The 24,384-nt window shown below is 38.8% G+C and overlaps 1 protein-coding gene across 3 annotated transcripts in view; it reads left to right on the top strand.

Moving 5' to 3' along the window:
- TMEM131 (transmembrane protein 131) overlaps positions 1 to 24,384 on the top strand; it is a 249,430-nt gene that overhangs the window by 73,660 nt on the left and 151,386 nt on the right. For all 3 annotated transcript variants that reach the window (XM_077133816.1, XM_077133818.1, XM_077133817.1), the window contains exon 3: positions 24,199 to 24,239. In XM_077133816.1, the coding sequence (XP_076989931.1) occupies positions 24,199 to 24,239 (41 nt within the window). The remainder of the gene's footprint in view (positions 1 to 24,198; positions 24,240 to 24,384) is intronic.

Genomic DNA, 24,384 nt, shown 5'->3' with positions numbered 1-24,384 from the left:
GTTTGTTTCTTACTGAATTGTGTTGGTGTCTTTGTTGAAAATCAAGTGATGATGTATGTAGGTCTCCTGGATTTTTGTTCTGTTCCATTGCTCTGTCTATCTTTATGCCAGTACCACACTGTCTTGATTGCTGTGGCTTTGTAATAGTCTAAGTTTTCCAACTTCACTTTATAATATTCAAGTTGCTTTGGCTAGTCTAGGTCCTTTGCATTTCCATATGAATTTTAGAATCAGCTTGTCAGTTTCTGTAAAAAGGTCTGCTGGATTTGATTGGAATTTTATTGATAGATCCATTTGGGGAGATTGACATGTTAACAATACTGAGTCTTCTAATCCATAAATGCCATATGCCTCTCTATCTATTTAGGTCTTTAATCCCTCTCTGCATTGTTTTGCAGTTTTCAGTATACAGGTCTCATACATCTTTTGTCAGATTTATTTCTAAATATTTCATATTTTGCATGCTGTTTTTCATTTCTCTTTTGACTGTCATGTTATATAGAAATTCAAATGATTTGTGCATATTGATCTAGTATCCTGCAACCTTGCTGAATTCGAGTATGAGTTCTAGCAGTGCTTTTGTAGATTCTGTTGGATATTCTATATATAAAATCATATAATATGCAAATAAAGGCGGGTTTTACTTCTTTCTTTTTCAAACTGTATGCCTTTTAATTTCTTTCCTTGCCTTACTATAATGGCTGTACCTTTCAGTAAATATTAAAAAAAGAAATGGTGAGAGCAGACCTCATCGACTTGTTTCTCATCCGAGGAGTAAAGCATCCAGTCTTTAACCAGTAAGTATGATGTAAGCTGTAGGGTTTTTAAAAGATGCCCTTTATCAGGTAAAGAAGTTCCCTTCTATTTCAAGTTAGCTGAGCTTTTGTCATGAATAGATGTGGATTTTTCAAATACTTTTTCTACATCTATTGAGAAAAATCATATGATTTGTTACTCTGTTAATGTGGTGACTGCCATTGGTCTTTTAAAAATGTTATACCAGTCATGCAGTCTTAAAATACATTATTTGGCCATGATTTATTATCATTTTTGTGTATTGCAACATTCAGTGTTACTGAATGTTTTGAAAAATACTTGCATCTATGCACATAAATAATATTGATCTGTAAGTTGTTTCTTTTGATGTCTTTGTCTGGTTTTGGAATCAGAGCTATAGTGACCTCATCAAACAGAGGCCTCCTCTGTCTTCTTTTTTTTTTTTTTTTCTTTTTTTTTAATTAATTAAAAAAAGAATTAACAAAACAATTAGAAATCATTCCAATCTACATGTACAATCAGTAATTCTTAATAACATCACATAGTTGCATATTCATCATTTCTTAGTACATTTGCATCGATTTAGAAAAAGAAATAAAAAGACAGCAGAATAAGAATTAAAACAATAATAGAAAGAAAAAGAAAAACAAACAAACAAACAAACACACAAACACAAAAAACCTATACCTCACATGCAGCTTCATTCAGTGTTTTAACATAATTGCATTACAATTGGGTAGTATTGTGCTGTCCATTTCTGAGTTTTTATATCCAGTCCCGTTGTACAGTCTGTATCCCTTCAGCTCCAATTATCCCTTCTCTTTTTTTTTTTTTTTAATTAACGGAAAAAAAGAAATTAACACAACATTTAGAGATCATACCATTCTACATATGCAATCATTAATTCTTAACATCATCACATAGATGCATGATCATCATTTCTTAGTACATATGCATTGGTTTAGAAGAACTAGCAACATAACCGAAAAAGATATAGAATGTTAATATAGAGAAAAAAATAAAAGTAATAATAGTAAAATCAAAACAAAACAAAACAAAAACCTATAGCTCAGATGCAGCTTCATTCAGTGTTTTAACATGATTACTTTACAATTAGGTATTATTGTGCTGTCCATTTTTGAGTTTTTGTATCTAGTCCTGTTACACCGTCTGTATCCCTTCAACTCCAATTGGCCATTATCTTACCCTGTTTCTACCTCCTGCTGGACTCTGTTACCAATGACATATTCCAAATTTATTCTCGAATGTCTGTTCACATCAGTGGGACCATACAGTATTTGTCCTTTAGTTTTTGGCTAGACTCACTCAGCATAATGTTCTCTAGGTCCATCCATGTTATTTCATGCTTCATAAGTTTATCCTGTCTTAAAGCTGCATAGTATTCCATCGTATGTATATACCACAGTTTGTTTAGCCACTCTTCTGTTGATGGAGATTTCGGCTGTTTCCATCTCTTTGCAATTGTAAATAACGCTGCTATAAACATTGGTGTGCAAATGTCCGTTTGTGTCTTTGCCCTTAAGTCCTTTGAGTATATTCCCAGCAATGGTATTGCTGGGTCGTATGGCAATTCTATATTCAGCTTTTTGAGGAACCGCCAAACTGCCTTCCACAGTGGTTGCACCATTTGACATTCCCACCAACAATGGATAAGTGTGCCTCTTTCTCCGCATCCTCTCCAGCACATGTCATTTTCTGTTTTGTTGATAATGGCCATTCTGGTGGGTGTGAGATGATATCTCATTGTGGTTTTGATTTGCATTTCTCTAATGGCCAGGGACATTGAGCATCTCTTCATGTGCCTTTTGGCCATTTGTATTTCCTCTTCTGATAGGTGTCTGTTCAAGTCTTTTTCCCATTTTGTAATTGGGTTGGCTGTCTTTTTGTTGTTGAGATGAACAATCTCTTTATAAATTCTGGATACTAGACCTTTATCTGATATGTCATTTCCAAATATTGTCTCCCATTGTGTAGGCTGTCTTTCTACTTTCTTGATGAAGTTCTTTGATGCACAAAAGTGTTTAATTTTGAGGAGTTCCCATTTATTTATTTCCTTCTTCAGTGCTCTTGCTTTAGGTTTAAGGTCCATAAAACCGCCTCCAGTTGTAAGATCCATAAGATATCTCCCAACATTTTCCTCTAACTGTTTTATGGTCTTAGACCTAATGTTTAGATCTTTGATCCATTTTGAGTTAACTTTTGTATAGGGTGTGAGAGATGGGTCTTCTTTCATTCTTTTGCATATGGATATCCAGTTCTCTAGGCACCATTTATTGAAGAGACTGCTCTGTCCCAGGTGAGTTGACTTGACTGCCTTATCAAAGATCAAATGTCCATAGATGAGAGGGTCTATATCTGAGCACTCTATTCGATTCCATTGGTCAATATATCTATCTTTATGCCAATACCATGCTGTTTTGACCACTGTGGCTTCATAATATGCCTTAAAGTCAGGCAGCGCGAGACCTCCAGCTTCGTTTTTTTTCCTCAAGATGTTTTTAGCAATTCGGGGCACCCTGCCCTTCCAGATAAATTTGCTTATTGGTTTTTCTATTTCTGAAAAATAAGTTGTTGGGATTTTGATTGGTATTGCATTGAATCTGTAAATCAATTTAGGTAGGATTGACATCTTAACTGTATTTAGTCTTCCAATCCATGAAGACGGTATGCCCTTCCATCTATTTAGGTCTTCTGTGATTTCTTTTAGCAGTTTTTTGTAGTTTTCTTTATATAGGTTTTTTGTCTCTTTAGTTAAATTTATTCCTAGGTATTTTATTCTTTTAGTTGCAATTGTAAATGGGATTCGTTTCTTGATATCCCCCTCAGCTTGTTCATTACTAGTGTATAGAAATGCTACAGATTTTTGAATGTTGATCTTGTAACCTGCTACTTTGCTGTACTCATTTATTAGCTCTAGTAGTTTTGTTGTGGATTTTTCCGGGTTTTCGACGTATAGTATCATATCGTCTGCAAACAGTGATAGTTTTACTTCTTCCTTTCCAATTTTGATGCCTTGTATTTCTTTTTCTTGTCTAATTGCTCTGGCTAGAACCTCCAACACGATGTTGAATAATAGTGGTGATAGTGGACATCCTTGTCTTGTTCCTGATCTTAGGGGGAAAGTTTTCAATTTTTCCCCATTGAGGATGATATTAGCTGTGGGTTTTTCATATATTCCCTCTATCATTTTAAGGAAGTTCCCTTGTATTCCTATCTTTTGAAGTGTTTTCAACAGGAAAGGATGTTGAATCTTGTCAAATGCCTTCTCTGCATCAATTGAGATGATCATGTGATTTTTCTGCTTTGATTTGTTGATATGGTGTATTACATTAATTGATTTTCTTATGTTGAACCATCCTTGCATACCTGGGATGAATTCTACTTGGTCATGATGTATAATTCTTTTAATGTGTTGTTGGATACGATTTGCTAGAATTTTATTGAGGATTTTTGCATCTGTATTCATTAGAGAGATTGGTCTGTAGTTTTCTTTTTTTGTAATATCTTTGCCTGGTTTTGGTATGAGGGTGATGTTGGCTTCATAGAATGAATTAGGCAGTTTTCCCTCCATTTTGATTTTTTTGAAGAGTTTGAGGAGAGTTGGTACTAATTCTTTCTGGAACGTTTGGTAGAATTCACATGTGAAGCCATCTGGTCCTGGACTTTTCTTTTTAGGAAGCTTTTGAATGACTAATTCAATTTCTTTACTTGTGATTGGTTTGTTGAGGTCATCTATGTCTTCTTGAGTCAAAGTTGGTTGTTCATGTCTTTCCAGGAACCCGTCCATTTCATCTAAATTGTTGTATTTATTAGCGTAAAGTTGTTCATAGTATCCTGTTATTAACTCCTTTATTTCTGTGAGGTCAGTGGTTATGTCTCCTCTTCCATTTCTGATCTTATTTATTTGCATCCTCTCTCTTCTTCTTTTTGTCAATCTTGATAAAGGCCCATCAATCTTATTGATTTTCTCATAGAACCAACTTCTGGTCTTACTGATTTTCGCTACTGTTTTCATATTTTCAATTTCATTTATTTCTGCTCTGATCTTTGTTATTTTTTTCCTTTTGCTTGCTTTGGAATTAGTTTGCTGTTCTTTCTCCAGTTCTTCCAATTGAACAGTTAATTCCTGCATTTTTGCCTTTTCTTCTTTTCTGATATAGGCATTTAGGGCAATAAATTTCCCTCTTAGCACTGCCTTTGCTGCATCCCATAAGTTTTGATATGTTGTGTTTTCATTTTCATTCGCCTCGAGGTATTTGCTAATTTCTCTTGCAATTTCTTCTTTGACCCACTCTTTGTTTAGGAGTGTGTTGTTGAGCCTCCAGGTATTTGTGAATTTTCTGGCATTCCGCCTATTATTGATTTCCAACTTCATTCCTTTATGATCCGAGAAAATATTGTGTATGATTTCAATCTTTTTAAATTTGTTAAGACTTGCTTTGTGACCCAGCATATGGTCTATCTTTGAGAATGATCCATGAGCACTTGAGAAAAAGGTGTATCCTGCTGTTGTCGGATGTAATGTCCTATAAATGTCTGTTAAGTCTAGCTCCTTTATAGTAATATTCAGATTCTCTATTTCTTTATTGATCCTCTGTCTAGATGTTCTGTCCATTGATGAGAGTGGGGAATTGAAGTCTCCAACTATTATGGTATTTGTGTCTATTTCCCTTTTCAGTGTTTGCAGTGTATTCCTCACGTATTTTGGGGCATTCTGGTTCGGTGCATAAATATTTATGATTGTTATGTCTTCTTGTTTAATTGCTCCTTTTAGTAGTATATAGTGTCCTTCTTTGTCTCTTTTAACTGTTTTACATTTGAAGTCTAACTTGTTGGATATTAGTATAGCCACTCCTGCTATTTTCTGGTTGTTATTTGCATGAAATATCTTTTCCCAACCTTTCACTTTCAACCTATGTTTATCTTTGGGTCTAAGATGTGTTTCCTGTAGACAGCATATAGAAGGATCCTGTTTTTTAATCTATTCTGCTAGTCTTTGTCTTTTGATTGGGAAATTCAGTCCATTAACATTTAGTGTTATTACTGTTTGGATAATATTTTCCTCTGCCATTTTGCCTTTTGTATTATATATATCATATCTGACTTTCCTTCTTTCTACACTCTTCTCCATACCTCTCTCTTCTGTCTTTTCGGTTCTGACTCTAGTGCTCCCTTTAGTATTTCTTGCAGAGCTGGTCTCTTGGTCACAAATTCTCTCAGTGACTTTTTGTCTGAGAATGTTTTAATTTCTCCCTCATTTTTGAAGGACAATTTTGCTGGATATAGGAGTCTTGGTTGGCAGTTTTTCTCTTTTAGTAATTTAAATATATCATCCCACTGTCTTCTAGCCTCCATGGTTTCTGCTGAGAAATCTACACATAGTCTTATTGGGTTTCCCTTGTATGTGATGGATTGTTTTTCTCTCGCTGCTTTCAAGATCCTCTCTTTCTCTTTGACCTCTGACATTCTAACTAGTAAGTGTCTTGGAGAATGCCTATTTGGGTCTAATCTCTTTGGGGTGCGCTGCACTTCTTGGATCTGTAATTTTAGGTCTTTCATAAGAGTTGGGAAGTTTTCAGTGAAAATTTCTTCCATTAGTTTTTCTCCTCCTTTTCCCTTCTCTTCTCCTTCTGGGACACCCACAACACGTATATTTGTGCGGTTCATATTGTCCTTGAGTTCCCTGATACCCTGTTCAAATTTTTCCATTCTTTTCCTGATAGTTTCTGTTTGTTTTTGGAATTCAGGTGTTCCATCCTCCAAATCACTAATTCTATCTTCTGTCTCTTTGAATCTATCATTGTAGGTATCCATTGTTTTTTCTATCTTTTCTACTTTGTCCTTCACTTCCATAAGTTCTGTGATTTGTTTTTTCAGTTTTTCTATTTCTTCTTTATGTTCAGCCCATGTCTTCTTCATGTCCTCCCCCAATTTATCGATTTCATTTTTGAAGAGGTTTTCCATTTCTGTTCGTATATTCAGCATTAGTTTTTTCAGCTCCTGTATCTCATTTGAACTATTGGTTTGTTCCTTTGACTGGGCCATATTTTCAATTATTTGAGCGTGATCCGTTATCTTCTGCTGGCGTCTGCGCATTTAGACAGATTTCCCTGGGTATTGGATCCAAAAGTTTGGAAGATTTTTCTGTGAAATCTCTGGGTTCTGTTTTTCTTATCCTGCCCAGTAGGTGGCGCTCGTGACACACGTTTGTCTGCGGGTCCCACCAGTAAAAGGTGCTGTGGGACCTTAAACTTTGGAAAACTCTCGCCGTCCGGGGGGTTCGCTAGCCGAAGCGGCTTGAGCCGGCCCGGGGTCCGAACGCAGGGAGGGTTGCTGGTCGCCGCAGCCCGGGAAAGAGCCCGTCCGAATTTCCTAGTCGGCCCTGGGCGACAAGCGTGGCGGGAGGGCGCCAGCGGCAGCGGCCCGCCGGAGAGAGTGCACGTTCCCCGGGAGTCACGGGTTTGGAAGGGGCCTCCCCCACCTGTCACCGTTCTCCGCGGCCTGGGGGTTTCCGATCCAATTCTCTCAGTTGGTCCGGGGGGCTGCGCGTGGTGTGGGCGCCAGCCTCCTTGGTTTCAGGGGACCGCCTCTCCAATTCTCCCAGCCGGCCCGGGAAGGTGGAAGGGAGTAACTCCGGCCGCTTGCCACCCCGCCCGGTGAGGCCTGCGCGCCTCGACGATCTCACCCGAGCTGCTTCTCTCAGCCAGTCAGCCGTTCCAGGATGGGGTACGCTGTCTTTTTTATCTCTGTTGTGGCTTTGGGCGCTTTCTGTATCGTTTCTACTCCCCTAGTAGCTGTCCTGGAGAAGAAATTAAGATCCGTGCGTCTTACTAAGCCGCCATCTTCCAGGAAGTTCCCTCCTCTGTCTTCTGAAAGAGCTTATATTGGATTGATAATTTTTTCTTAAATAGTTAATAGACTTCATCAGAGAGACCAACTGGGCCAGGAGTTTCTTTTGGGGGAGATTTTCAACTGTAAATGAAGTTTATTTAATAGCTATAGGGAGGTTCATTTAGATTTATTACTGTTGTGTCTGCTTTCTAATTTGTGTTTTTCAAGGAATTTGTGTTTCATCTAAGTTGGGAAATATGTTGGGGTTAAAGTTGTCCCCTTACTGTCCTTTTAATATTTATAGGATCTATATGATCACCTGTTTCATTCTTGCTATTGGTAATTTGTGTTTTTTCTTGGCTTCCTTTTTCTTAGTTGCTCTTGCTAACTGCATATCAATTTTATTTTTTTTCCCAAAGAACCAACTTTTGGCTTTGTTAGTTTTCTTTGTTTTCTGTTTTCCTTTTCCTTAATTTCCGCCCTTATGTTTATTTTTTCCTTTCTTCTACTTTGGGTAAAAGTCCTTCATTTTCTTGCTTCTTTAAGCATTTGATATGACACTTGTCTCATTTAATCTGTAGACTCCTTCCTTCCTTCCATTGCAATTTATTTCTTTTAATCAATTTGTTTTCCAGAATTATCTACATTCTTGACTTTTCAAGATAGTCTTTGAATAGGAAAATCACTTCAAAGGTATTTTTACTCTTTGACTTTGAGGCATGACAGTTTCAAAGCATTCCAGAAAAACTAGGATTGAGTTTATTCTTTTAAAGCATATTTTTCTTGTAATTTTCTTTATAATCCAAAGCTTTAATAATAAAAACACCTCAGCTTTCTTAAATTTAAACTTTATTTGTGTAATTGTTCATTAATGTATTTTCAGTTAAACAGTCACTTAAAATTTGGAAGTGGTTGCACTGGAGGGACAATTCCAGGCTTCAGCATTCACATCTCAGCTTTGTCGACGTCCCACTAGTTATGTGACCTTGGTGCACTCTTCATTTCTCAAGGCTTCAAGTGCTTCACAATACTATAGATCTAAAAGGGGTGTAGTTTCTATGTTAGCTGCTTTTAAAATTTTTAATTTTTTGAAGATTTTTCTATTAGCTTATTTTAACAATGATGATACTAATAATTTTTTTCTGCAGATTTTATTATCTGAAATAGCTGGAGAAATGAGGTCCTAGAAAGAATAAAGATTTGAGTGACATGAAAAGTTATAGAGCCTGCTGCTTTATTCTTAGTTTAAGTAGCTGCATTTTTTTAGAGATGAGAAAAAGTACTTTCTTTACAATATTAGACAATTTCCAGTATTATCCATTTTTGTGTTCATTATGATACTACTATGAATTTCTGATAGCACGGGAAATACATGACATTATTGAGGATAGGATTGTTAGTGAAGATTTCTTTTGCATGACGTTTCTTATAATAGCTAGTATAGTAGGTCTCAACTAGGGATGATTTTGTCCCTCAGAAGATATTTGACAATGTCTGGAGACATTTTTGGTTGTCACAGTAGGGAGGGGGTTACTACTGACATCTATTGCATAGAGGCCAAGAGTGCTGCTAAAATGTGGCCATGCACAGGATGGCCCTCCATAATGAGTGGTCCAGCCCACATGCCAGGAGTGCCAAGGTTGAGAAATCCTGCTCTTACTACGTTGCCTAATTGAATTTGTCATGGAGACATTCATAGTTTACTATTTTTAAAAAGTCTTCTTTGGGAAGTAGAATTAAAAACTTATTTCATTGTTTAAGTAGTTCCTTTCTTTCTTCATTATCCTAGGAGAAAGAGCAGCTTCTTCCTCATTTGTTCCAGAGAAACTCTGGAATGGTGACTCTTGGCTAAGATGGGTGTGACTGGAGCCCTAGGTCCTTCCCTCAACCCTTGGTGCTGGCTGGAGGAAGAAGGGTGGCCCTGAGAGCCTGGTCCTGGATTTCACTGCGGTTGGCCATAGGCAGAAGTGGTTGCCCCTTAGGGCAAGTGCAGGCTTGAGGCACTGCTGCCCCAGGAGGGCTGTGGACGCTGGGAGGAAGTGGTGTGGTGGGACCGTGGTGGGCTCCACATCTGGCTCATCTGCCTGCTGCAAAGACATTTACGTGCTGTACCCATATAGACTGTGACGTAATGGTATCTGGTTACATGTTTTCAGTCCTGGTGCCTTAGTTTCCTCAGACTGCTGTCACAACGTACCACAAACTAGGGACTTAAAGCAATAGAAATTTGTTACCTAGCAATTCTGGAGGCCAGGAGTCCAAAATCAGGGTGTCAGTAGCACTGTGCTCCCTCCAAGGACTTTGGGAGAGAATTCTTCCTTGCCTCTTCTGTCCTGGCTTCTGGTATTTGAAGCTGTCACTGGTTTGTACCCTCACCCCCACCCTTCTCTTCCTCTGAGCACTACGCCCTAGCGCTTGGGAGTGCGCCCTGTTCCAGCCGGCCTCGCCTCAGGCTGCCTGGCCCTGCCTGTTTCCTGATGCTGAGGTTCTGGGGTGAGCATTTCAGCACATCTTTTTTGACGGACACAGTTCAACCTGTAACATCAAGATGTAGGGAAGTTTTCTTGAGACTTTTAAAAATATGTACAAAAATAACTCAATACCTTCATAGTTGTCTAAGGTTTGACTACATTTACTGTTGTGTGTTTATGTATTTTTTTAACTTTAAACAAGTTTTCAACTTTTTTCTTTTTAAAACATTTTTAACACTTAACATTTTATACAGCTGATCTTGAATCTTTTATTCAATAGAACCACATAATACTTACTTTTTTCCTGTCCCTTAGTTTTTATTCTCTCTACCTGAATGTCTTTGATTTTATTGCCCAAAAATCATGCCTCTTTTCCTTTAGGAGTTCCTAGGAGTTTCCTGCTTTATCAAACAAAATCCTACCTCAGTCACTACTGTAAGCAATAAGATCTTATACAAAAGCCTATCTAAAGAAGCACCAGCCGGTAGTGACATTTTTAGAAAAAAATTGTCATTTTATTAAACAGTCTTCTGTGATTATCTCTTTTTAATCTGTCTTTCCCTTGGTGTATTTATATCATACACATTTTGTTATTGATATAATTTGGATTAATATCTACCATGTTTGTAACTTTTAGTATTCATTACATTTGTTCTTAGTTTTTTCCCCAACTTCTGCCTTCTCGGACTTTACTTGAGTGTTTACATATTTAATCGTCTCTCTTAGCATATAAATTATACTTCCTTGTAAGCTTTTCTTTTAGTGGTTTCCTGAGTTTCCAATATATGTATATTTAACTAATCTAAATCTACTTCAGATAAACACTGTACCTGCCACTGTAATTGTTGAGTTCTGGTGTCAGCTTGGCCAGGTGATGTGCCCAGTTGTCTCGTCAGGCAAGCACTGGCCTGACCATTACTGCAGGTTCATTTCATGTCTGATTGATAAACTGGAAGGCCGATGTATTATTAAATCACCAGTCTTGTGTGCAGTTTTGGCTGATGACATCTACGATCAACTAAGGCGAGTCTCCACCAACAAGATGATCCAATCAGTTGAAGGCCTTTAAGGAAGAAGAGAGACCCTTTCACTGCTTCTTCAGCCAGTGAGCCTCTCCTGGTGGAGTTTGTCCAGACCCTTCATCAGAGCCGCCAGCTTCACAGCCTGCCCTGCAGATTCTGGACTCTTCCATTCCCATGGTTGCCTGAGACGCCTTTATAAATCTCATCTTCACAGATCTCTCCGGCTGGTTTTTTCTCTAGAGAACCCCAATACAACCACTTTATGTGTCTCCCAAATACCTTATAATAATCTCAATTCCTTTTCCCACCCCCATTCCTTATAAAATGCTGCCATCCACTTCATTTATTCCTAGGTTACAATTACCTATATGTTGTTACTATTATTGCTTTAAACAAATAGTTATTTTTTAGATTAAGAATTAGAAATCCATATTTTACTTTACTTTCATTTATTATTTCTCTGATGTTCTTCCTTTCTTCATGTAGTTACAAGTTTCTGACCAACATAATTTTCCTTCTCCATGAAGAACTTCCTTTAATAATTCTTGCAGGGCATTTGTTGGTGATGAATTCCTTCAGCTTTTGTTTTACTGAGAAAGTCTTTATTTCTCCTTCACTTCTTTTTTCTTACCATACATTCAATAAATATATTGGCTGATAAACTAGAATCCTCATCTGGGCAGATTACTCAGATGGTTAAAAACCTTTTATAGCTTCTCACTACAAACAGATAATCCGAGAAAACATTGTCATTTTAATAGAGTGAAAACCAAATTCTTGTTTTGTATGAAGATACATCTGATAAGAAAACTATTAAAAATCTTATAAAACTGTGGAATTGTAGCCTATACCAAACTCTGAAATCTGTTTTACCACTAATTGTTACACTGTGCTTTGAAATTTATTGCTTTTATATATATATATGTTATTTTTCACAAAAAAAGAAAAAAGTTGATTTGTGATGATAAAAAATATTTATTCCTTCTAGCCTCCAGTGTTCTGGACATCTAGAAGAATAAATCTGAAATGATGGTGCAGTGTAGCCCATGACAAACTCTGTTATTTTTCCTGTAACTATTTGTTGAAGAGTGCTTTGAAAACTATTGCTTTTTTTCTTTCTTTGCTTTGTATGTATATTATACAATTAAAAAAAAGTTTTAAAAATCTTATAAAACTATTAAATCTTAGCCAACCTTAACCACAACCAATAAAATTCACTTTTAGCAAGACTTCTACAACTTTCTATATCCATCCATTTCGTCTAACACACTCCTGTTTCTCATTCTGCAGCAGTTATTACTTTATTTTTATTTTACTTTAGGGGGAAAAGTACTCTCTTTTTCCTTAACAAAAACACTTCCTGCATACTTTACATATTTAAGTTACCAAAAAAAGATCTTAAATTCAGTTTTCAAGGTAACATTCCACACAACAGAATTCTTTTTTTGATAAATAACTTATATACAAAAAAGCAGTAAATTTCAAAGCACATCACAACAGTTAGTTGTAGAACAGATTTCAGAGTTTGGTATGGGTTAAAATTCTGTACTTGTAGATTTTTACTTATAGCTGCTCTAAGATACTGAAGACTTAAAGAAATATCAATACAATGATTCAGCAGACTTACTTGTTTGTTAAACCCTACCTTCTCTGTGTAATTCTACCATCACCTTTGATCTTTCTCCCTCTCTTTAGGGGCATTTGGGCTATGCCCATTCTATAGATTTTTCTATATTAGTTCTTCTTGATGTTCCCTGAGCTTTGTGGATCTGTGGTTTGGTATCTCATTATTTAGATATTTTTCTGATACATTCTTTCTTCTTCTGTTATTCCCTTTATGTGTATATTATACCTTTTGAAATTGTCCCACAGTTCTTGGGTGGTCTTTTTTTTTTTTTTTTTATGTTCCTTCCTTTTTCTTCATTCTGTTTTCTTTTTTTTTATTTTTTTATTAATTAAAAAAAGAATTAACAAAACAATTAGAAATCATTCCATTCTACATGTACAATCAGTAATTCTTAATAACGTCACATAGTTGCATATTCATCATTTCTTAGTACATTTGCATCGATTTAGAAAAAGAAATAAAAAAATAAAAAGACAACAGAATTCTGTTTTCTTTTTGCATCTCAGTTTGGGAAATTTCTATTGCCCTATCTTCAAGCTTACTGATTCTTTCCTTGGCTGTGTCCATTCTCTTGATTGAGACATTTGATTCAGATACATTATTCATTTCTGTTACAGTGTTGTTCTTTTTTTATATGAGAAGTTGTAGGTATACATAAATATCATACAGAAGATACACAGCTCCCATATAACTTTCTATACATGTACTCTTCCTTATTATTGATGCTTTAAGTTGGTGTGGTACTTTTTTCAGTTGATGAAGCAATATTATAATTATATTGTTAGCTATTGCTGTAGCTAGCATTAGGGTTCACTGTGTTGTATGAGTCCTTGTTTTAATTTTTTTTTCTGGTAATATAGATACAACCTAAAATTTCCCTTTTTAAACATATTGGAATAAAGAGTGTTAATTACATTTACGACGCTGTGCTATCATTGCCACCATCCATTACCAGTCCTTTTCATCGCCCTAAACAGAAACTCTGTACCCACTAAACATTAACTCTCCATTCTCTGTCCTAGGTAACCTGTATTCTAGTTTTCTGACTCAGTGAATTTGCTTATTCTAAGTATATCATAACAGTGAGATCATACAATATTTGTCCTTTTGTCTCTGGCTTATTTCATGCAACCTAATGTCTTAAAGATTCATCCATGTCATGGCATGTGTCAGATCTTCATTCCTTTTTACTGCTGAAAAATATTCCATTGTATGTATATAATGCATTTTGTTTATCCACTTATCTGCTGATGGACTCTTGGGTCACTTCCATCTTTTGGCAATTGTGAAAATACTACTGTGAGTATAAATGTATAAAAATCTGTTTGAATCCCTGCTTTAGATTCTTTTGTGTCTATACCTAGAAGTGAGATTTCCTGGTCATATGGTAATTCTACACTTAGCTTTCTGAGAAACTGCCAAACTATCTTCTGCAGTGACTGCAATATTTTATATTCCTGTCAACAATAGATGAATATCCCTATTTCTTCAAATGCTATCCAAAAAATATTATTCATTTTTTTAATAGTAACCATTCTAATGGGTATGGAATGGCGTCTCGTTTTAATTTGCATTCCCCTAATGGCTAATGAATTTGAACATCTTTTCCTTTGCTTCTTGGGCATTTATGTATGTTCTTCAGAGAAATATCTAGTCAAGCTTTTTGCCTGGTTTTGAAATTGGATTATCTTTTTATTCTTGAGTTGTAGGGTTTATTTATGTACTTTAGATAGCTTACCCTTATCAGTATGTCACATATTTTCTCCCATTCTGTAGGTTGTCTTTTGCTTTCATTGTAAAGTTGTTTGATGCTGTCATGGTCAGGTTGATGTGTCAACTTGGCCAGGTGGTGGTACCTGTTTGTCTGGTTGGGCAAGTGCTGGCCTGTCTGTTGTGATGAGGACATTTCATAGAATTAAATCATGTTCATGTCCGCTGTATCCACAGCTGATTCCATTTGTAATCAGCCAAGGGAAGTGTCTTCTGCATGAGTGATGCTTAATCTAATCACTGGAAGCCTTTTAAGGAGGATTGAGAAGAGACAGTCTCTCTTCTTGCTTTGGCTGGTGAGCCTGTCCTGTGGAGTTCATCCAGACCCTCCATTGGAATCGTTAGCTTCACAGCCTGCCCTGTGGATTTTGGACTCTGTGTTACCCTGGTCATGTGAGACACTTTCATAGATTTTATATTTGCGAGTGTTCCCTGTTGATTCTGTTTCTCTAGAGAACCCTAACTAATACATCTTGGTACCAGGAGTGGTTTTTAAGAAACAGAATCTTAAAAATGGGTTTTTATGAATGGTTTTCTATTCTGACTAGACTCAAAGGCACTAAGGACTCTTATTCCCATAATCAGAATGACACTCCCAATCCATGGAGTGAGCTGGCAAAAGAGATAGTCAAATATCACCATTCGATTTTCCTCATGCTTCGCTTGTACGAAGCCAGGCTCTGGGTTATAATGTTTTTGACACCTTTACAGAGTTTTTTGGAAATAAGAGGTATAGAGATGTTGGCTTGTTGTTGTTAAATATACTGGCTACATTAAGGAGTGAAAGGGATGGGCTTAAGGCTTCAAATGAGAAGCTTAAGCGCCTTCTGACAGATGTAGACGTTTCTATGAGTATCCTGAAGGAAAAATCTTACTTCCTGTAGCTATAGACTTGAGATCTCTGAAAATCAGACTCAGAATCTTATTGTTAGAGTAGCAACTTTACAACATAAACTGATATCTCAGTGTTGCATAGTGTCTGCCGTTAAAGTGAGGGCATTGATTGGAAAGGAGTGGGACCCTGAAAGATGGGATGCGACATATGGATTGATAATGATGTCAGGGATGAGGTTGAAACCATAGGTCATGCTGAGTCTTCTCTAGATGACCCTGTAATAGTTTGCTCTGAGGACATAACCGCCCCACCTCCAGTCTGCCTTGAGGAGTTGGCCACCCAACCTCCTCCTGAAGTGATTAGCCTTAGAGTAATTAATCCTGTTTCACCAGAAGTAACTGCAAATGAAGGCCCTGAAGCAAATGGCTTGGAAGATATATCTAATTCTTTTCATGACCCACCCCCACCACCCCTCATTTCTTCCAGACCCATAAGTAGACTAAAGTCCCAACAGACCCCTAAAGGTGAGATGCAAAGTATCACACATGAGGAGGTATGTTAATACTCCAAAAGAACTGTGTGAGTTTTCCAATTTATATAGACAGAAGTCAGGGAAATATGTGTGGCAGTGGATTTTTAAGGTGCGGGATAATGGTGGGAGGAATTTAAGGCTGGATCAGGCTGAATTTATTGATATGGGCCCACTAAGAGATTCTGCATCAATGTTATAGCTTGAGGGGTTAGAAAAGGTATTAGCAGTTTGTTTGGATGGTTGGTTGAACCATGGATCAAAAGGTGGCCAACATTACCTGAGGTTGAAATGCCAGAACTGCCCTGGTATAATGTAGATAAGGGAATCCAGAGACTTAGAGAGACTGGAATGTTAGAATGGATTTATCATGCAAAGCTTGCTCTTACATCCCAGGAATGTCCGGAGGATGAACCTTTTATCAGAACAGTGAGAAATAAATTTGTGAGTCTAGCACCATCATCTCTGAAGAGCTCTGTGGTTGCACTTCTCTGTAGGTCAGATATTACTGTAGGAACTGCTGTCACTGAGCTGGAATCCTTAAACACAATGGGGATGACAGGATCCCGAGTTGGCAGAAGTCAGGTGACAGCACTTAATTGCCAAAGACAGGGTAGACGTGGCTATTATAATAGACAGCAAACTCAAAGCAGGCATCAAAATTATATGACTCGCAGAGATTTGAGGCATTGGTTAGTAAATCGTCGGGTACCTAGAAATACAGTAGAAGGACAGTCTACTAAATTCTTATTCGAGCTGTATAAACAACAGAGTTCTAGGTCAAGTGAACAGAAGTCTAACCTGAATTACAAAAACACAGAGTCACGGCCCCTTAATCAGTTTCCAGACTTGAGACAGTTTACAGACCCAGAGTCCCTTGAATGAAGGGGAGGCCAGGTCCCTTTGGGGGAGAACCCTGTTACACTGCCAGGAATTTATACTGTTAATCTTCCTCCACGCCTTCCCCAAGGAGACTGACAGCCTTTTACCAGGATAACTGTGCATTGGTGAAAAGGAAATGATCAGGTATTTCAGGGATTATTAGACACTGGTTCAGAAGTGACGTTAATTCCAGGGGACCCAAAATGTCACTCTGGTCCACCAGTCAGAGTGGGGACTTATGGAGGCCAGGTGATCAATGGAGTTTTAGCTCAGGTCCTTCTCACAGTGGGTCCATTGGGCCCCCGGACCCATTCCGTAGTTATTTCCCCAGTTCCAGAATGTATAATTGGTATAGACATACTGAGCAACTGGCAGAATCCCCACATTGGCTCTCTAACTCATGCAGTGAGGGCTATTGTGGTGGGAAATGCCAAGTGGAAGCCACTAGAACTGCCCCTCCCTAGCAAAATAGTAAATCAGAGGCAATAACATATTCCTGGAGGGATTGCAGAGATTACTGCCACTCTTAAGGACTTGAAGGATGCAGGGGTGGTGATTCCCACCTCATCCCCATTCAACTCTCCTATTTTGCCTGTATAGAAAACACATGGGTCTTGGAGGATGACAGTGAATTATTGTAAGCTCAACGAGGTGGTAACTCCAATTGCAGCTGCTGTTCCAGATGTGGTATTGCTTGAGCAAATTAGTACATCCCCTAGTACCTGGTATGCAGCTATTGATCTGGCAGATGCTTTTTTCTCAATAGCTGTTAGTAAGGACCACCAGAAATAGTTGCTTTCAGCTGGCAAGGTCAGCAATATACTTTCACTGTCCTACCTCAGGGGTGTATCAACTCTCCAGCCCTATGTCATAATCTTGTCTGCAGGGACCTTGGTCGTTTCTCCCTCCCACAAGACATCACTCTGGTCCATTATATTGATGATATCATGTTGATTGGACCTAGTGAGCAAGAAGTAGCAACTACTGTAGACCTACTGGTAAAGCATTTGCGTGTCAGAGGATGAGAGATAAATCCAACAAAAATATAGGGGTCTTCCACCTTAGTGAGATTTCTAGGTGTCCAGTGGTGTGGGGCATGTCAAGATATCCCTTCTAAGGTGAAGGATAAGTTGCGGCATCCGGCCCCTCCTATGACCAAAAAAGAGGCACAACGCCTAGTTGGTCTCTTTGGGTTTTGGCAACAACATATTCCTCATTTAGAGGTGCTACTCTGGCCCTTTTATCGAGTGACCAGAAAAGCTGCTAATTTTGAGTGGGGACCTGAAAAAGAGGAGGCTCTGTGACAGGTCCAGGCTGCTGTACAAGCTGCTCTATCACTTGGGCCATATGACCCAGCAGATCTAGTGGTGCTGGAAGTGTCAGTGGCAAATAGAGATGCTGTCTGGAGCCTTTGGCAGGCCTCTATAGGAGAATCACAATGCAGACCCTTAGGTTTTTGGAGCAAAGCCTTACCATCTGCTGCAGCTAACTACTCTCCTTTTGAGAAACAGCTTTTGGCCTGCTACTGGGCCTTAGTAGAGACTGAACACTTAACCATGGGCCAAGTTACCATGAGACTGAGTTCCCTATTGTGCTGGTTTGAAAGGATGTGTGTCCCCTAGAAAAGCCATGTTTTAATCAAAATTCCATTTTGTAATGGCAGAATAATCCCTATTATATACTGTATTTTTGAATCTGTAATTAGATAATCTCCCTGGAGATGTATCCCAATGAAGATTGATTAGGGGAGATGTTTTTCCACCCATTTGGGAGGGTCTTGATTAGTTTCTGGAGTCCTATAAAAGAGGAAACATTTTGGAGAATGAGAGATTGGTAGAGAGCAGAAAATGCTGCAGCACCACGAATCAGAGAGTCCATGAGCCAGCACCACGAATCAGAGAGTCCATGAGCCACCTTCCTTTTGAGATAAGGAAGGAAAATGCCTCCTAGGGAGCTTCATGAAACCGGAAGCCAGGAGAGAAAGTTAGCAGATGACGTCGTATTTACCATGTGCTCTTCCAGCTGAAAGAGAAGCCCTGACTGTGTTTGCTATGTGCCTTCACACTTGAGAGAGAAATCCTGAACTTAATCTGCCTTCCTGAACCAAGGTACATTCCCTGGATGGATGCCTTTGATTGGTAGACTTGTTTTGGTTGCGACATTTTCTTGGCCTTGGAAGTGTAAACTAGCAACTTATTGGATTCCCCTTTTTGGGAGCTATTCCGTTTCTGGTGTGTTGCCTTTTGGCAGCTAGCAAGCTAGAACACCTGTCATGGGCTCAGTGTTGTCTGACCCACCAAGCCATAAAGTTGGGCATGTGCAGCAGCACTCTATTGTAAAATGGAAATGATGAGATAGGGCCAGAGCAGGTCCTAAAGGCACAAGTAAGTTACAAGAAGAAGTGGCCCAAATGCCCATGGTCTCCATTCTTGCTACAGTACCTACTCTTTCCCAGACCAGAGCTATGGCTTCTTGGGGAGTTCCTTACAGTGAATTGACTGAGGAAGAGAAAACTTGGGCCTGGTTTGCAGATGGTTCAGCACGATGTGCAGGTACCACCCAAATGTGGACAGCTGCAGCGGTACAACCCATTTCTGGGGTGTCCTTGAAGGATAGTGGTGAGGGGAAATCCTCCAGTGGGCAGAACTTTGAGCAGTGCATCTGGTTGTTCATTTTGCTTGGAAGAAAAACTGGCCAGAGGTGTGTTTGTATACTGGCTCATGGGCTGTTGCTAGTGGTTAGGCTGGATGGTCAGGGACTTGGAAAGACCATAATTGGAAAATTGGTGATGAAGAAGTATGTAAATAGACATTTCCGAGTAGGCTAAAGACATGAACATATCTGTGTCCCATGTGAATGCACACCAGAGGGTGACTTCAGCAGAGGAAGGTTTTAATAATCAAGTGGATAAGATGACCTGTTCTGTGGATCCCAGTCAGCCTCTTTCCCCAGCAACTCCTGTCATTGCCCAGTTGGCTCATGAACAAAGTAGTCATGGTGGTAGGGATGGAGGTTATGCATGGGCTCAGCAACATGGACTTCCACTCCCCATGGCTGACTTGGCTACAGTCACTGCTAAGTGCCCAGTCTGCCAGCAGCAGAGACCTACACTCAGTCCCCGATATGGCACCATTCCCCGAGGTGACCAGCCAGCTACCTGGTGGCAGGTTGATTACATTGGACCACTCCCTTTATGGAAGGGGCAGCGATTTGTTCTAATGGAATAGACATATACTCTGGATATTAGTTTGCTTTCCCTGCATGCAGTGCTCCTGCCAAAACTACCATCTGTGGGCTTACAGAATGCCTTATCTATCATCATGGTATTCCAAATAGCATTGCTTCTGATCAAGGAACACAGTTCACAACAAATGAAGTGCAGGAATGGGCACATGCTCATGGAATTCTCTGGTCTTACCATGTTCCCCATCATCCAGAAGCAGCTGGATTGATAAAATGGTGGAATGGCCTTTTGAAAACTCAATTATAGTGCCAACTAGGTGGCAATACCTTGAAAGGCTGGGGTAATATTCTCCAGGAAGCTGTATATGCTCTGAATCAGCATTCACTGGGTGCTGTTTCTCCCATGGCCAGGATCCATGGGTCCAGGAACCAAGGGGTGGAAATGGGAGTGGTGTCCCTCACTATTACCCCTAGAGATCCACTAGGAAAATTTTTGCTTCCTGTCCCTGCGACCCTGAGCTCTGCTGGTCTACAGGTTTTAGTTCCAAAAGGGGAAATTCTTCCACCAGGAGAAACGACAATGACTCCATTGAACTGGAATCTAAGACTGCCACCTGGTCACTTTGGGCTACGTATGCCACTGGATCAGCAAGCCAAGAAGGGGATTACATTATTGTCTGGGGTGATTAACCCTGACAATCAAGGGGAAGTAGGACTGCAACTACGTAATGGAGGTAAAGAAGAGTTTTCTTGGAATATAGGAGATCCCCTAGGGCGTCTTTTAGTACTACCATGCCCTGTGATTAAAATCAGTGGAAAACTGCAACAACCCAATCCAGCAGGACTACCAATGGCTCTGAAACTTTAGGAATGAAGGTTTGGGTCACCCCACCAGGCAAAGACCATGACCAGCTGAAGTGCTTGCTGAGGGTAAAGGGAGCATGGAATGGGTAGGGGAGGAAGGTAATGATAAATGTCAACTTCGACCACGTGATCAGTTACACAAACGAAGACTGTGATGCTGTTTTGTTCACGTTATACTATTTAAGTTGTAAGATACCAAGTTTAAGAATGAATATTACCCAAGGATTTGCACCCTATTCTGGAGAGATTTAATATGTTTCCAGTTATATGCAGGACAGTTGAGTATTGTTAGGTGAAAGAAAAAATGTGTTTTATTGTTTTTTATTTAGAAATTAGGTATGGTTTAAGGTGGTATTGTTGTCAGGCGCACTGAAAGAGAGACCACATAATTCAAAACTGCAAGCCAATTTGGAGTCTTTATTAGCCAGCCAATGACTGTCTCAGAAACCTCCAAGAAAGAGGATTCAGAGAGCAGCCCCTAGAGGTTTGCAAGGTGTGCTTACAAAGGCTACAATCACACTGTGGTTTTTTTTGCAGTTGCTAGCAAGCAAGCGGTTCATAGAAGCAGAAGAATGCCGTTGCCCAAACCTATCCCATTCCCACAGTTTCTTAGCATTGGTTATTGTTTAACTCTCGGGGACATTCCGCCCCAATGGTGTGGGGACTCTCCCTGCTTGGGCCTGATTGATTGCTCCTGCTTGGGCCTGATTAATTGCTCCTGGCCCTCCACAGTATGTATAGCTGCCAAGTTGACAAGGAGTGGACTGTCATGGGTCAGGTTCATGTGTCAACTTGGCCAGGTGGTGGTACCTGCTTGTCTGGTTGGGCAAGTCCTGGCCTGTCTGTTGCGATGAGGGCATTTCATAGAATTAAATCATGATCATGTCAGCTACATCCACAGCTGATTCCATTTGTAATCAACCAAGGGGAATGCCTCCTGCAATGAGTGACACTTAATCTAATCACTGGAAGCCTTTCAAGGAGGATTCAGAAGAGGCAGTCCCTCTTCCTGCTTCGGTTGGCGACCCTCTCCTGTGGAGTTTGTCCAGACCCTCCATCAGAATTGTCGGCTTCACAGTCTGCCCTGCAGATTTTGGACTCTGCGTTCCTGTGGTCATGTGAGACATTTTTATAAATTTTATATTTGCGAGTGTTTCCTGTTGATTCTGTTTCTCTAGAGAATGCTAACTAATACAGATGCACAGAAGGTTTTGGGTTTTTTTTGTTTTGTTTTTTAAAGAGGTCCCATTTATCTGTTTTTTCTTCTGTTTCTTGTGCTTTTGGTCTACAGTCTAAGAAACCTAACATAAAGTCCTGAAGATGCTTTACTGCGTTTTCTGCTACGAGTTTAATGGTTTTGCCTCTTACTGGTGTTTGTCCCATTTTGAGTAAACATTGTAAATGTTTTGAGGTAGGGGTCCACTTCTTTATTTTGCGTGTGATTATCCAGTTTTCCCAGCACCATTTGTTGAAAGATTTTTCTTTCCCAATTGAGTGAACTTGATGTGAAACCTGGTATTAGTTAGTGTTCTCTAGAGGAACAGAATCAACAGGAGATATTCATAAATATAAAATTTATAAAATGTCTCACGTAACCGTGGGCATGTAGAGTCCACAATCTGTAGGGTAGTCTGTGAACTTGACGATTCTTATGGAGGGTCTGGACAAACTCCACAGGAGAGGCTTGCCGGCTGAGGCAGAAAGAGAGCCTGTCTCTTCAGAATCCTCCTTAAAAGGCTTCCAGTGATTAGATTAAGCATCACTCATTGAGAAGACATTCTCCTTGACTCATTACAAAAAGATGTGATCATGATTTAATTCTATGAAATGTCCTCATCGCAAGAGACAGACCAGCACTTGTCCAAGCAGACAAACAGATACCACCACTTGGCCAAGTTGACACATGAACCTGACCATGATACACCCTTACCGAAATTTAGTTGCCCAAAGATAGAGGGTTTTTTCCTGGAGTTTCAGTTTGATACCCTTGACTGTAAATCTTTTCTTGTGCCAGTACCAGGCTGTTTTAACCATGGGAGCTTCCTGGTAAATTTTAAAATTGGGAAATAAGTCTTCAGTGTCTTTCTTTTTAAAAAATATTTTCGGCTTTTCACCACCGTGCACTCTTCCTGTAATTTCTGAAGTGACTTTTCCATTTCTGCAGAGAAGGCTGTTGAAATTTTTATTGGAATTGTGTTGAATCTATAAATCAGATTGGATAGAATCAACATCTTTACGATACGTAGTTGTCCCATCCATGAAAAGGGAGTGCCATTCCATTTATTTAGATCTTTTATTTCTTTTCAGCAGTATTTTGTACTTTTCTCTGTGTAAGTCCTTTATATTGTTGTTTAAATTTATTTCTAGATATTTGATTATTTTATTTGCTATTTCAAATGAAGTTATTTTCTTGGTTTCCCTTTCATTACTAGTGTATAGGAGCACTAATAATTTTTTATCTTGTACCCTAATTTATTTATTAGTTCTAGTAGCTTCGTTGTAGATTTTTGAGCATTATAGGATTAGATCCTATAATGGATCTAATCATCTCCAAATAGGGAAAGTTTTACTTCTTCGTTTCCAATTTGGATGCCATTTCTTTCTTTTTCTTGCCCAATTGCCCTGGCTTGAACTTCCAGTACAACGATGAACAGCACAGGTGACAGTGGGCATCCTTGTCTTGTTCCTTATTTCAGAGAGGGAGCTTTCAGTTTTTCCTATTGAATATGACTTTAGCTGTGGGCTTTTCATAGATGCTCTTCATACTATTGAGCAAGAAAGAATGCTGAGTTTTGCCAAAGGCCTTTTTTGTGTCAGTGGATCGTGTATTTTTTCCCTTTGATTTGTTAATGTGGTGTATTACATTAATTGATTTTCTTATATTGGACCACCATTGCATACCTGAGATGAAAACCACTTGATCATAATGTATATATAATTCTTTTATTGTGCTTTTGGATTTGATTTTCTAGTGTTTTTTTTTTTTTTTTTTGCATTGACAGGCACTGGAAATCGAATCTGGGTCTCTGGCATGGCAGGCAAGAACTCTGCCACTGAACCACCATTGCCCACCTTCAATTTGCTAGTATTTTGTTGAAAATTTTAGCATTTTATATTTGAGGAATCTTGGTCTGTAATTTTCTTGTGGTATTTTTATCTGTCTTTGGTATTACGGTGATATTGGCCTCATATAATGAATTAAGAAGTGTTCCTTCTTCTCTGGTGTTTTGTTAGAGTTTTGAATAAAATTGTTATTAATTCTTCTTGGAAGAAGATAAATATAAGATCACAGTCAAAATGATAATAAAATGTTTTGACCACTCTGAATGTCTGTAGTATAAAGATTTGGTTTTAGTATTTTCACTGTTATTTTCTTCCTTTTACAGACTGAGACAACGCTTGGACTCAGTTCATATCAGCAGAAAAGGTAAGGCTTATGTATGTAGTAAGACACTACCATACTTTTCAGGTCCTTCTAGGGACTTCCTTTAGTTCTCCCCTTTTCTTTTCCTCCACTTTTTTTTTTTCTTTTTTTAAACATGGGCAGGCACCGGGAATCCAACCCGGGTCTT

This window comes from Tamandua tetradactyla, chromosome 17, assembly GCF_023851605.1.
Source record: "Tamandua tetradactyla isolate mTamTet1 chromosome 17, mTamTet1.pri, whole genome shotgun sequence".
Classification (NCBI taxonomy): Eukaryota; Metazoa; Chordata; class Mammalia; order Pilosa; family Myrmecophagidae; genus Tamandua; species Tamandua tetradactyla.
Note: the sequence above shows the minus strand (reverse complement) of the source record. Positions and strands in the feature narration are given on the sequence as shown.